Source organism: Athene noctua, chromosome Z (genome assembly GCF_965140245.1).
Source record: "Athene noctua chromosome Z, bAthNoc1.hap1.1, whole genome shotgun sequence".
NCBI lineage: Eukaryota > Metazoa > Chordata > Aves > Strigiformes > Strigidae > Athene > Athene noctua.
The window spans coordinates 65,109,410-65,122,657 of NC_134077.1; the positions used below are offsets into that span (position 1 = coordinate 65,109,410).

The following is a 13,248-nucleotide window of genomic DNA, read 5'->3' on the forward strand; positions in this document are numbered from 1 at the left end:
TATGGTGCTGTGGTTTAGATTTTTGACCAAAACAGTACTGGTGGCCTGCATTCAACAGTGACACTAACTCAAAGCAGCTAACACTCTTAGCACATTATACTCAGTTCTCTTTTTATTCTGATTACTACAACCAAATTTTTTTTTTCCTGAAATGAAGACAAACTTCCCTGAGCACAAACCCTGTTGCTAAGTAACTGCAAAATATGATAAACTGAAATCATGCAAGTTTCCCCAATAAGAACAATCGTGTTCCGGAAAAACTATAAAGGTCACTTAAAAAGGAGAAGACCATGGATTTACATTTGTTATTTTGGAATTCATAAAGAAAAAAAAACTTTTTTAAATACTTGGATTTTTAATCTTAAAAAAATATAGTCTTCCCTTCTTTTTCCTGTATAGCCCAATACTCACAGCCCAATCAGCACTTAAATGAAAGCGCCAGATCTTTAGTATTGACAGATTTCTGAGTAGATCTCTCAACCACTTGAGTTGAAAGTTAAATACAAAAACAAGACAGACTGCCCAGCCAGCTGTGGCTCATGTAGCCCCTCATCTGCTAATTAGACTACAAAGATTTAAGATTTTTATTTTTATTTGCAACTAGGCATTTCCATTTCAAATACAATTACATTAAACATTTTTTTAATTGAAATAAATATTATTATATAATAAATTTATAAGTACAGCACAGTAAGGCAATAGCATTAAAAATTTAAGTTTCACACTTAGAAGCTCAGTAAATATAAAGAACAAATGTCTTAGTCAATGTCCATTTTAATATTAGCTCTAAAAACTCAATCCACAGCAGAACTAAATTTCACTTTCTGCCTCAACTGAGCCTCTGCTGCGATGCTGAAGCTTAAAGAAAAGATCTCTTTAAATAAGATATTTCAAAGTTTAACTTAAACAAAGCAAATTAATACTGAACTTAGCATTACTGAATGCCTAATATTATAGACAGGTCAAAGCTGTTCTCTGCAAGGTTTACCACTAGGGAGAACAGAAAACCTATCCAACCTTACTGCTTCAGAAACTGTACTTTGGCAGCAGCATCCAGCTCCCCCCAGAACTGCTGAAGCCCTCTGGGCATATGGAACTTTGCAAGATTGAGGAAAACATACAGTTCAGGAAAACATACAGTTTTGAAGAGCTTTTCAGTCTGACATATCTACAGTAAACCTACACTTATTACCCACAGGAATTACATTTATAATTACAGAATAAAACTGATACCAGTTCCCAAATAAAAAATCATATAGCCATGTGAAGAAATCAATGCATCACAGGTTCAAGGCTAGGGTTTTAAGGACAACAGAAATCTCAAGAAGCTCCTTTATTCAATTTTAACAGTACTAGGCCCTAAAAAAAAATAAAAATTGTTTTGTGACGATACAAAAAAATGCTCTTCATTTAAAGGTGTTATACAATGCATTTATGTCTACTGTTGCTAAAAAACACAGAAACGTATCACCACAATTTACATAAAATGAACACATCTGCTCTTCAAGCAACATTTTGCCTGTTTTCTTTCAGTTTATTTACACTGTAAATTGGAAGCATTTTGCGTCTAGTATGTGATTTTTTAAGAGGAACCATACAGAGAAAACTTCTATAGTTGCTTTTAAATGTATACTTTAAAAAGTGTACTATTTTCACCTTTAAAAAAATTACTAGCTTTTATGTTGAAGTTCAGCTTGTTTATGTTACCCACCATTTCCAATGTTTAAGCAAGCAGCAGTTTTTTGAGTTTGATACAGTAACCAAATATAAAGCTAAGTAGCACAGTGACTACCACTGACAATTTTAATGAAAACAGAGAAATAGTTGTTCTATATTAGATCAAATGAATGCAAGACAGTACTAGTCCACAATCAACAGTAAAAAGTATTGTGTTATATCATATGTCCTACACAACCTTTTTGAATATATGACCTTTAAGTTGCTGAAGGTTGCCTCAGAATTTGGCTCAGTTCAGGCAAAACATCTGTTCCCTTTGCAGGTATACTGTAAGGACTTTTTTCTCAGTTGGATTTAGAGCACAGCAAGTGAGCCCTTTTCTGACCGATCATATACACCCCAGCATTTGTAAATCAAGCTCTGGGCTGACAACAGCAGGTCCACATTCCGTCACCCTTTCTCAGCTAGCAAGGCCATTTGACTGCTGTGAGAACTGCTCTTATCATGTCATCAAATCAAAGCATGTTGAGAAGAGGGAATGCAAGAGGCATCTGCAGTATTCCCACAATGTAGTGACTTTGGAACATTGACAGATGCATCTGTCATTTTATACCTTCAACTAACCTGCTGTCCGCTGCCCTGACATAGCAAAGCTGTCCAAGAGTAATTCCAGCTCTCTCATGTTGTTTTCATACGTCTCTGTTAGAAAGACCTGGTGTTTCTTGGCCTTTATTTGACAGGAGATACAGACAAGACAAGAGGGGGGAAAAAAGAAACCTATTAAAATAGTAAACAAAAGAAATATAGATCATAATGGTATTTTTGTTCTCTTTTAATGTAAATTCCTGATATATTTATTACTCCTTTTCCTGAGCCAAGAGACCTAATATGACATCACAAATAAGTAACAGAGAACCCTGAAACACAGATAAAATAGAACTAAAGGCTTCATGTAATCAAAAGAAAAAATGGTCTTCTGCTTTAAAAAATATCTTAATGAACATTAATTAACTGCTGCCCATCTATACAAGCAGTGAAATCTATTGTTACACCCTACAAGGGCATCCAGAAAGACACCAAACTACTGGCAGACAGGCTAGAAATTCATGATTTGGCACTCAGTCAAATCCCACATCTATTCTCATTGCAAACCTTCCTACTTTAATTGTTAGTATCTTCCATGCTTGATATTATTATCTTCAATATCAAAAACTCCTCCTTACACATGGAATATAAACCAAGGGAGTCCTTCAGACCCTGTCTCTGAATTTTCTTTTAAAAAAGCTGTTCACTAAGTGCAGCCTATTGTTCTAATCAAGACACTGGCTTTATTCTGAGAGCAAAAAGGTATTACAGATTTTTTTAATCGCTACAATAGAAAGACTATATCAAATTGTTCCTTCAATTTATATCTGGTAGTAGAACTTGCAATCTTCAAAGACATGCATCTGTAATTCCAAACAAGACCAAGGTCCTCTTGGACATATGTATTATAGTTCTGACTTCTCAAAAAAATGTACAATTCTAGAAGCTGACTGACAAAAAGTAACACATCCAGCAGTTTAGGAAAAAAAAAACCCCAAACCAAATCACCAAACCCAAACCCTCAACAACACCTCCTCCCCAAATCAAGAGGAAACTGGATTTAAATAACTTCACAATTTTCTTACGGCAAAGATTATGCTCAAAGATGTCTCATTACTTCTAATTACTCAACTTACTACTATTCTAAATTCTAATGCCTGTTATACATGGTGATGGAAGCCTACCCTTTTTTGTATTGAGAAAAATCCTACTGTTTTCTATCATATCTATAAACTATTGCTTTAGTTATGCTTCACTGCATGTGTAAGGATCCAGTCAATTTCTCAAGCGTGGAAAACATTCTCCCCAGGAAAACTGCTACATACTGGTAGCATATAACTGTCAGACTAAAAAAAAAGCCCAAGAAATGCATTTAATTCTCTGCAGTGTTCTTCACTATTCAGTTTAAATATTTTATAAATTTGCTTTACTCTTTCAATTTTAATTATATGTACTGTACATCAACTAATATATTATTCATATGTGTATTTCAATGTTAGGTCCCCTGTAGCATTTACACGCCCTTCCTTATGTGAGAGTTTGTACTGCATTTCATAAAGAATTTCCAAACCACTTCTATATATTCAAAAATAACCAAGTTTTTATTCTTACTCTATAAAATTATCTATATAAATAGAACTTGAAATTTCTGAGCTCCAGTAAAAATATTTTATGGGATGCAAACACATTAAAATAATTTACTCTCATGTACTGATATATCTCAAAGACCTCATGTATTACAAATAAGAAAATACAAAAATATGATCAACATCACAATAAAATAAATACTCTTTTTATATAAACCACTCCAGTACAGACAAGGTCAGGCTAAATCTTCCCAGAAAAACCTTTTCCCATGGAAAAGTCAAATGTGAGAATTTTTTCGATCTCCTCATCCAATTTTTTCATTTGGTTTAGTTAATTTACCACAATTTAATCAGTATATTCCAGTTTGTTCGGCCTCCACTTCTCAGCACAGAGAGAATGTTTGTGAACTGCATCTACTCTCCCTAAGCCAGTTTCAGTCTGTTTCTCAACAGCAATAAAGACCAAAAGGTAATTCCTTAGACTAGCCAGTTTCTCTACACTTCAGCTGCTAAGCATTTAGTATCTTTCCTTTCAATCCTTTCCCATTTTCAATCACTGTCCCCATTATCAGAAATTGAAGAAAAATACTGTAAACTACAGTGCTGGAAATCCAGGCACAGGTTGAGTCCAGAAGGGTCTCAACATATCGATCTAATTTCTTATGTCTCACTGACAGGTATCTAATAAGATTGTGTGGCCTCGTAAAATCATGGAGTAATTTAAGCTGACAGGATCTCTAGAGGTCATCTGGTCCCACTCCCCACTCAAATCAGGGCCATGCTTGAAGTCAGGTTAGGTTGCTCAGAGCCTTGTCCAGCCAAGTTTTGTCAAGGATGGAGTTTCAACAACCCCTGCAGGCAACATGGTCCAGTATCTCAATCCTCACTGTGAAGTGTTTTTTTTTTCCCCTTACAGGTAATTAGAATCTCCCCTTCTAAAACTTGTTTTCTCTTATCGTTTCACTGCACAGTTCTAAGGAGAGTGTAGCTCCATCTTCTCCATAAGCACCTATTTGCTAGTCATATCGGTAGCTGTAACCTCCTTAGTTTTCTTCAGTCTGAACAAACACAGAAAGTATACATAACTCTTTACTTTGAAAAGGAAAATGGAGTCTACAAGTGTAGAAATCAAACCTAATCAATTGCAGCTGATGAAGGATACCTTCTTCCAGATCCCAACTATTCAGAAGATGAGATTACTTTACTCTCAGCAACTCCCATCATCATATTTGTGTTAGGGGATGCCATTCCTGTAGAACTACTGCAAAGGTGCGAGTGTTCCTTAGGTTACTTTAGAAGGGAAATCAGGTGACAAAGTAAAGCCTTTACTCAATGAGAGTTCACTTCCCAGACCACATTAGTAGAAACAGGTGAAAGAACACTTGTAAAATAAGCCTTCTGCTAACTTTGCTTGAGTTCCTGCACATAGGGATGGATCATTCTTGACCTTGAAAATGACCTTGAAAATCAAAACCACCAGGAGCTTTGTATGGCTACACAAGGAGCTCCTAACTAAGTTCAAATATTAAGGAAGCACAAAGGAGGTAGAAGCGGGCATAGGTGTTGTGGAAGAAATATAGAGGCTGTCCAGGCATGAAGGGATATGCTTAGGAAAGCCAAAATGCATGTAAAGTTGAATCTGGCAAGGGAAAGGAACAGCAACACAAAAGGCTTCCTGAAGTACATTAGCAGCAGAAGGAAGACTAGGCAAAATGTGGGCCCACTGCTGAATGGGGCAGGGAATCTGGTGACTATGATGCAGAAAAGGTCTTCTCAATGCCTTTGCCTCAGTCTTCACTGGTAGAACCTGCTTTCAGGAATCCCACGTCCCTGAGATCAGTGATAAAGTTTTCTTGTGAAGTTCACATGAACACTTCAGAATTTAAAATTCTCAAAATATATTGGAAACATTTCCTATACTCCCTCCAGACACAATTCCCTCCCTCACAAAATATTCAGAATAGGAGGCTAGAAACCAAACAATATGGGAGCGAAGTCTTCAGAAATGCTTTCTGAACCTAGAATATATGCTGAATTGTAGCATATACAATGCTTCTCCAAGTCAAACTTCATATCCTTAAGAAGGCTCTGATTATCAGAAAAGATCTCTTACAGACAAAAGAATTTTTGGTAGAAAAATGTGTTTGGCAACATGTTTACTCAATTTTAAAACACAACCACACTTTTAAAGAAATTAAGTAGAAGCCAAATATTTTTCATTACAAATACCACATGCTCCAATCAGGACAAAATCTTTTTTCCAAATTATCTGTATCCTTATCTGTAAGGATAACCGGAATTATTGCGAAAACCTACTACTTGCAAAAATCATTCCACTCACTTTGGAATTATGCTAATCCTCCAGAAGTAGGGCATTTGTATATATCTCGACAACCCCCTACTGCCTTGGTTGCAAAGATATTTTCCTGAACTACAACTATTCAATCATTCCATCACCTGTTCCAGGACAGAAATGAAGTCCCCTTGATTTTTCAACATTTTCCAAAACCCACTGTTGAATAAAATAAATGCAAACTCTATAGACACTTCCAGAATAGCCCACATAACCTGATGCTGCAAATATGCATCTGTATCTCATGTTCAATAACATCTGAAAAATAAACATGCAGTCAGGATGTTTATTGAAAAGTTGAGGCCTTTTCAAAATTAATTTATTGAAACCTCAACACTATTATGCAGGGAACTGGGGTGCAGTCCTGCAACGAACTGCCATTATTCCAAGAATTTTCTCTACCTTGTTTAGAGTACAGGGATTTTCCTGAGTCACTTTCTTATGTGTAGACTAATTCACCCACTCAGTCTGCACTACAAATCCCAACTGGTGATGGCAAAGCAAGTGTCAAAGCCAGAACTATACATACAGCCACCAGAAAGTAATATGTTCAGATACTTCTTGAAAACCACCTGAGTAAATTCTTTACAAAAGCATCATGATATTTACCAGGTGTGACTTTGGGGGAACAAAATTAAAGCTTTTATAGAAACAGGCTCCAAATGACTGCTCCACAATTAAAAAAAAACTTAAGTGATGTTCTGTATAGCAAAGTAGTGGCACAAATTTTAAGCAACCAAGCATAATAAATCCATGCAGGACAAAAACCAAAACATAACTCACTCACAATCTTCTTCCTTAGGCTGTTATTTATTTATTTTTGCTCGTTATCTAGCTGTTGAATACTTAATAGAGTTTATTTTCTTGTATTAGCTAGACTTTCCAAAGCCTAGAGAGGAGTCTTTAAAAAGTGTCTAGCCATGTGTAAATTAAACGCAATTTCTCAAGAAATTCAGTGTCTCAGTTTTAACCATCTGAAATGAAATTAATAAAAAATGCTCAAGCTTTATACAGAACTATTCTAGTCGCATAAAGACAGATTTGTAACAACCTTTTGGTGTGAGAGAATATTATAAAGTATCTTGTTTTTTGTGTTTAGCTTTTTTTAGTCAATTTTTCAAGAACTGGCAACTTTAATAGCATTTTTTAGATGCCTGTCTTCAAACAAATGGACATCACAGCTTGAGTGACCTCTCCATTTCCAGAATAAATTCAAACATTGGTTTCTTCATAGAAGATCATTTAGGCATATGCTTCAGTCCGACTGATCTTCTTAAATTAGTATATTAACAGAGTAGTATCTGGGTAGGAACTCTCCACTCAGTTAAGATAAGCAAAACAAAAATCGAGCTAACATAACATTTAACAATCATTAGCACAATATTAATGGAGACTGTGCATTGGGGTTTTTTAAATTCAAAGAAAAAGCTCTTTCACAATATATTGTCTAGATGAGATTTACAAGTTTGCCACTGAGTACTAGATTCTATTCCATAGAATTTGTAGAACAGAATCATAATCCTCAGGGTGTTTCACTGTTCAGTCAATACTTAAGACATTCCTGTTGAAGAACAGTAGTTAATGCCTATGTTCAGGAACTAGAGTCTCAAACACTTCTGTTCTGACATTCAGTTTACGATAACCTGTAAGGCTATTACAGACAGATGAGATGCATACAGTGCATGACTACATGCATAGCTACAAGAATTATATGCCACATGGAAAAAGACAAACTCTGGGTATAATCTATTATTATACACTAACTATGCTACTCCTGATAGTATCTATACAAATGGAAAGAAATGAATACACAGTTCTTTCAAATTAAATTACTTTATACTAAAATACACTTATTTTTAATTACTTCAATTTCCTAATATGCATTCTGATGAACTGGCAAGTTCCCCAAATTTCAATGTATATTTCTCATAAAATAAAGGTTCAACATCTCCCACTTGTCCAGACCATACACTACTAGGTGACAGAAACAGAAATATCCTAAGTAACTTTAAAAACTATTAGAGGCACCTCTTACTCTTTCCATGGGGCAGGAATACAGCTAGGGCTTTTTCAGTTAAAAACAAGTTTTGAATCACAATGACTATTCTTCCAAATTCCTATTCTTCAAACTAAAAATTTCTTAAAACCCTAGGTGGAAATAATGACAAGCTTGAGACCAATTTCCTCAGAAAAACATAATGGATATCCTGAGACCCTGCTCATGCTGAACATTCATAAGCAGTTTTCTTTGATACCAACAGATCCTATCACATTTGATCCATGCAAATTTCTGGCAAACTTCTGCCACATGCTGATATTTAAAATTAAAAGCAGCATAACTACTTTACTATACATTCAATAGAGCCATTAAAAAAAAAAAAAAAAAAAAAGTTCTTTTTCATATAAAGTTTCCAAAGAATATATTTTGTCCCTGCATAAGTCTGCTTCTTTGTTTTTAAAGAGCCTTGACCAGTTTGGTTATATTTCCCAAATATTTTACAAACAAAAACATTAGCTTGTTTTTTAGCAGTAGAGTGAGAAACCAATATACTACTATCAGACTGGAGTGAAAAGGAGATATTCAGGATGTCTAACAATAGCATAAAATACAAGAAAGTAATGAATAGATCAAGACAGCAGGAGGGGGAAATGAACAGAAAAGAACACACTGACATTTTCACACAATTTTGGTATATGGAAGCCTAATAACAGTATATTAAATGCTATCTATACTTAGTTTCTGCTAGAGTCTGCCACTTTTTCATTTTGGGAAGAAAAATAACAAAAAAAGCTGTCCAGACTGAGTAAACAAGACCACACACAGGCACTTCTGCTTCCCAAACAAATACAAAAGTCTTCAAGAAAAATACAAAGCCATCCAAGGTGATAAAAATCTAATCCCATAGGGGACCACTAATAGAACTCCTCAGAAAATGAGTATTTTTATTACCTGTTCAAGACAGTCTTGTGGTTTGAAATCATTCCAGTATAACAATTAAAACAACCGACTCAATGAATAAGACAGTTCTTTTAACTGAGACAATCTATTCTGCTTTTTAGCTTTCAGCAATGTAATGTTCATTTTGAGTACACCATTTAATACTGTTGCCACTACCAGAAACCTTGGTCATGAACAGAATTTTGTCCTGAATTCTTATCAAGTATAAAATATATTTTACTAAGAACACAAAACAAAAACTCATCACAGCGATAGCTAGCAAGTACTCAAGGTTCCTATTAGAAATTTTTCAGCTTAGAATTGTATTTTATATTAATAAATAGCAATCATTACTGACTGTAGTTAGGCGAGACAGTTGCTTTTGTCTCTTCATATTCTTTTAATGCCTGATAAGATTACTTTTTCAGGTTAACTAAGCCAGCAAATGCCTTTTAATACATGTTTGCATGGAAGAAGCTGTGATTCTCCCAGAGGGAAGAGGGGCTTTTCATTTGATTTTTCTTCAATTTATTAGTTAGCAATCTGTCTAGGAAACGGATAACACTAAGAAAGTGTATAAAATAATTCCATCAACTGAACAGAAGACATCAGCAAGTCTGAAGATCCTCTGATGCAGGTTTCTGCTCCTGCTCACTGATTAGCACAAGGCCTATCAGCAGCAGGGAACAGACCACATTTACATATGATACTCATAGCTCCAAAAGAGAGAAGAGGAGACACTTGCAAGCCAGTACCAAAAAAAGTTTACATTGGCTAAGTACAGAAATACTGCAAATGCAATGGAACTTGAAAATTGCAAATACACAGTGGAAGGAAAGTTTTCTAGATATCCGAAGACTTTGCTTCATCCCTGCTGCTATGCAACAGGATAACAAAATTGTTATTCAAAGTTGAAGTGGGTGGAGACAGTGGGAACACTCCAATTAGTCTTATGAAAGTAGAAAGCTTTCAGAAAATAAGCCAGTAAAAGACATCTAACGTGCCAAATCCACACCAAAACAAACAAAAAATCCCTCTGCTTTGTCAACTTCAAACAAGCAACTTTCAAGCAATTTTTACAGTCAAACACTTGCACTAAAACCAAAATGGTATGTGAAATAGAAATAAACAAGCCTACAATGGTAGCTAAGAAAGCTAGAAGAAGAAAAACACTTGGGTAGAAAGGTAGGACATTATCCACAAGGAATAATAACCCATATCTACAAATTGCTTTCTTTGTTAGGAATGCAAACACAAGTTACTCATTAGTCATAGTCATACTTTTTAAATAATTGTTTTCTGCAAGTACCTCTTCAGTTAAATACATGGTATATCACTTAAAATACATTTCCAAATAACCTTCCTCAGTGTATTAGCTATATTTTCTCACATTTTACAGAAGGTAACGTAAGTAAACTCAAAGTAACACAATGGCAGAGAATTCTTCCACAGCTCAGCACAGCAAATGCAGATTATGTTTACAGTCACATTTAAAAAAACCCAAACAGTGAATGCCACAGGCTTTTTGGCTTACCATTGCAAGTTCCTCATGTAATTCTCTGCAGGTTTTTTCATTATTCCCTAATTTCTCAGAAAGGTTTTTAATTACCTTCTTCTTTTCCTCAATCTTCTCATTCATTTGCTTGTTCATGGAGCAACAGTCTTTTTCTAATCTGGAAAGTTTCAATGTTAGAGTATTTTTATCAAAAATACTTTTGTCAAGTATACTATACACCTTTAAAGGTAATCAATGGATATGGCACATGTCAGGTTAGCACATCATATGGTTTCTGAAGCTGTTTGGTTTTTTTTTAACTGAAGAAAGTTAGATATTCCTTCTAAGAAAGGCTTTTCAAGAAGAGGTTATGTTCTTTTTAGTTGCCTATGCTTGTGTTAGGCTTCCAGTCAAATTCATTTGGACATTTGGATATGGCCTCCAAATTATACGCAATAAACAATTCATCATATTTTAATTAACACAGTAGCTGTCTTCAGAAAGACCATGTCACATCTTGCATAATCAACCCTCATTTAGAGTGCAAAGCTTGCTCCTAAAGCTTCCACATACTTGACTATATTCTACTCAGAATACCATGACTTCAAATTTTTCCACCAGCAGACTGTTCCCAAAATTTCAAACTGCCCTTGTACTATATTAGTCCTCCTGGTACTGAGGAAAACATATATATAAAGAGCCTGGCATGCTAAACAGGCAACTCTTGAGAAAGCAACAAGGCCAAACAATAGCATACAGGAGACAGAAGCAGGGACAGGAACACAAGAAAGAATTTAGAAATATTGCTGACTATGTAGACATGGTGTCCGGAAAGCCAAAAAACTAACCTAGAATTGAAGTCTGCAACACATGACAAAGGAGATTTTACCACTACATTAACTTAGAAAATAAAACATGGACCTGCTTCTACACAGATCAGGTAATTTATCAACAGCAGACACAGAGAAGGTCACCACATTCAATGCCTTTTTTGCCTCAGTCTTCCCTGACAAGGTCTCTCAAGCCTCTCTGATCAGTAAAAGGGCTCAAAGAGGAGAACAACTGCTAGCAGTAGGTGAGGACTGAGTCCAAAATTACTTGTAAGAACTCCATCCACAGGAATTGAAGAGGCCAGCTCACCTACATTCAAAAGGTTCTAGCAAAGAGGGCCAATGTCTGTGGGGCTGTTCATTATCATCTATGAAAGGTTACAGAGATTCGGGGAGGTCCCTGACAAATGGAGAAAGGCAAATGTCACACATCTATCTGTAAAAGGGGAAAAGGACAAGCCAAGGAATTACAGACCAGTTAGCTTCCTTTCAGTCCCAGGAGGATCATGAAGCAAGTCCTCTTGGAACCAGTTTCTGGGGTCATGAAAGAAAAAGGTGATTGAGAACAGCCAGTCAGGATTTACCAAGGCTATATTATGTCTGGCCAACCCCCATTATATTCCATGATAAAAAGATCAGATCTTTGGACAAATGGAGAGCAAGTAGATTAATTATAACTCAACTTTATCCTGGCTTTTGGTACTGTCTCACACAGTATTTTTATAGCCAAGTTAGGACTTCAGTCTAGATATGTGAATTACAACATTGATAAAAAGGTCTGATGATAAAGCTCAGATGGCAGTGGCTGGTAACAAGTGAAATACTGCAGAAGTCTGTATTAGAATCTGTTTAACATCTTTATCCATCACCTGGATTAAGCTAAGAGTGCAGTCTCATTAAGTTTGTAGATAACAGTGAATTGAGTGGGCATCACAAGACAACACAATTGATACACTCAAGAGAAGGGCTGCCATTCCCTAGAACTAGACAGGGAGGTGGAACAACTAGCAATGTAATAGCAACACGGCATACAAGTAGAGATAGCTAACAGCATCCTGGGCTGTATTAGTAGTAGCATAGCTGGAAGACCAAGGGAAGTGATTAATCACCTTTTATTTGGCACTCATTTCACACATCTAGACCAGTTTTCAACCACGTATCTCCCTTGTAACACAGGAAAAATGTTGAAGTGAGCTCAGGGGAAGGTCGCAAACATGGTCGGAGGCTAAAGCACATGTAAAATTCATGGAACTTGGTATGTTCAGGCTGGACAAGAGATAACCTCACGGTGTATAACAGGTCCTCCAATATCTGAAAGGAGGCTATCAAGATGATGCAGCCAGTCACTTCATAGCAATGTATGGCTAGAGGACAAGAGATAACAGTCACAAATCAAATCCAAAGAGGTTCAGACAAGGAGAAACTTTTTCCACCTTAATGACAGTCAACAGTGGAACAGGTTCCCAGAGAGGTTGTGCCATCTCCACTCTTTGAGGTTTTCAAGACCTAACTGAATGAAGGCCTAAGCAATCTCCTCTCATAGCTGAGGCCAACTGTGTGAGTGTCAATAAGGCCAAATGCCGGGGGCTGCCCTTGGGCCACAACAACCCCCAGCAGCGCTACAGGCTTGGGGAGGAGTGGCTGGAGAGCTGCCAGTCAGAGAGGGACCTGGGGGTGCTGACAGACAGCCCGATGAACAGGAGCCAGCAGTGTGCCCAGGGGGCCAAGAAAGCCAATGGCATCCTGGCTTGTGTCCGCAATAGCGTGGCCAGCAGGGACAGGGA

General features: G+C 36.4%; 1 protein-coding gene across 6 annotated transcripts in view; it reads right to left on the minus strand.

Moving 5' to 3' along the window:
• Positions 1–13,248, minus strand: part of CCDC171 (coiled-coil domain containing 171) — a 148,034-nt gene that overhangs the window by 100,423 nt on the left and 34,363 nt on the right. For 4 of the 6 annotated variants that reach the window (XM_074933253.1, XM_074933251.1, XM_074933254.1 and 1 more), the window contains exons 9-10: positions 10,674–10,812; positions 2,302–2,404 (exon numbers count right to left, since the gene is read on the minus strand). In XM_074933253.1, coding sequence (XP_074789354.1) covers positions 2,302–2,404; positions 10,674–10,812 — 242 coding nt within the window. The remainder of the gene's footprint in view (positions 1–2,301; positions 2,405–10,673; positions 10,813–13,248) is intronic. The other 2 variants (XM_074933252.1, XM_074933256.1) reach the window with 2 other exon arrangements.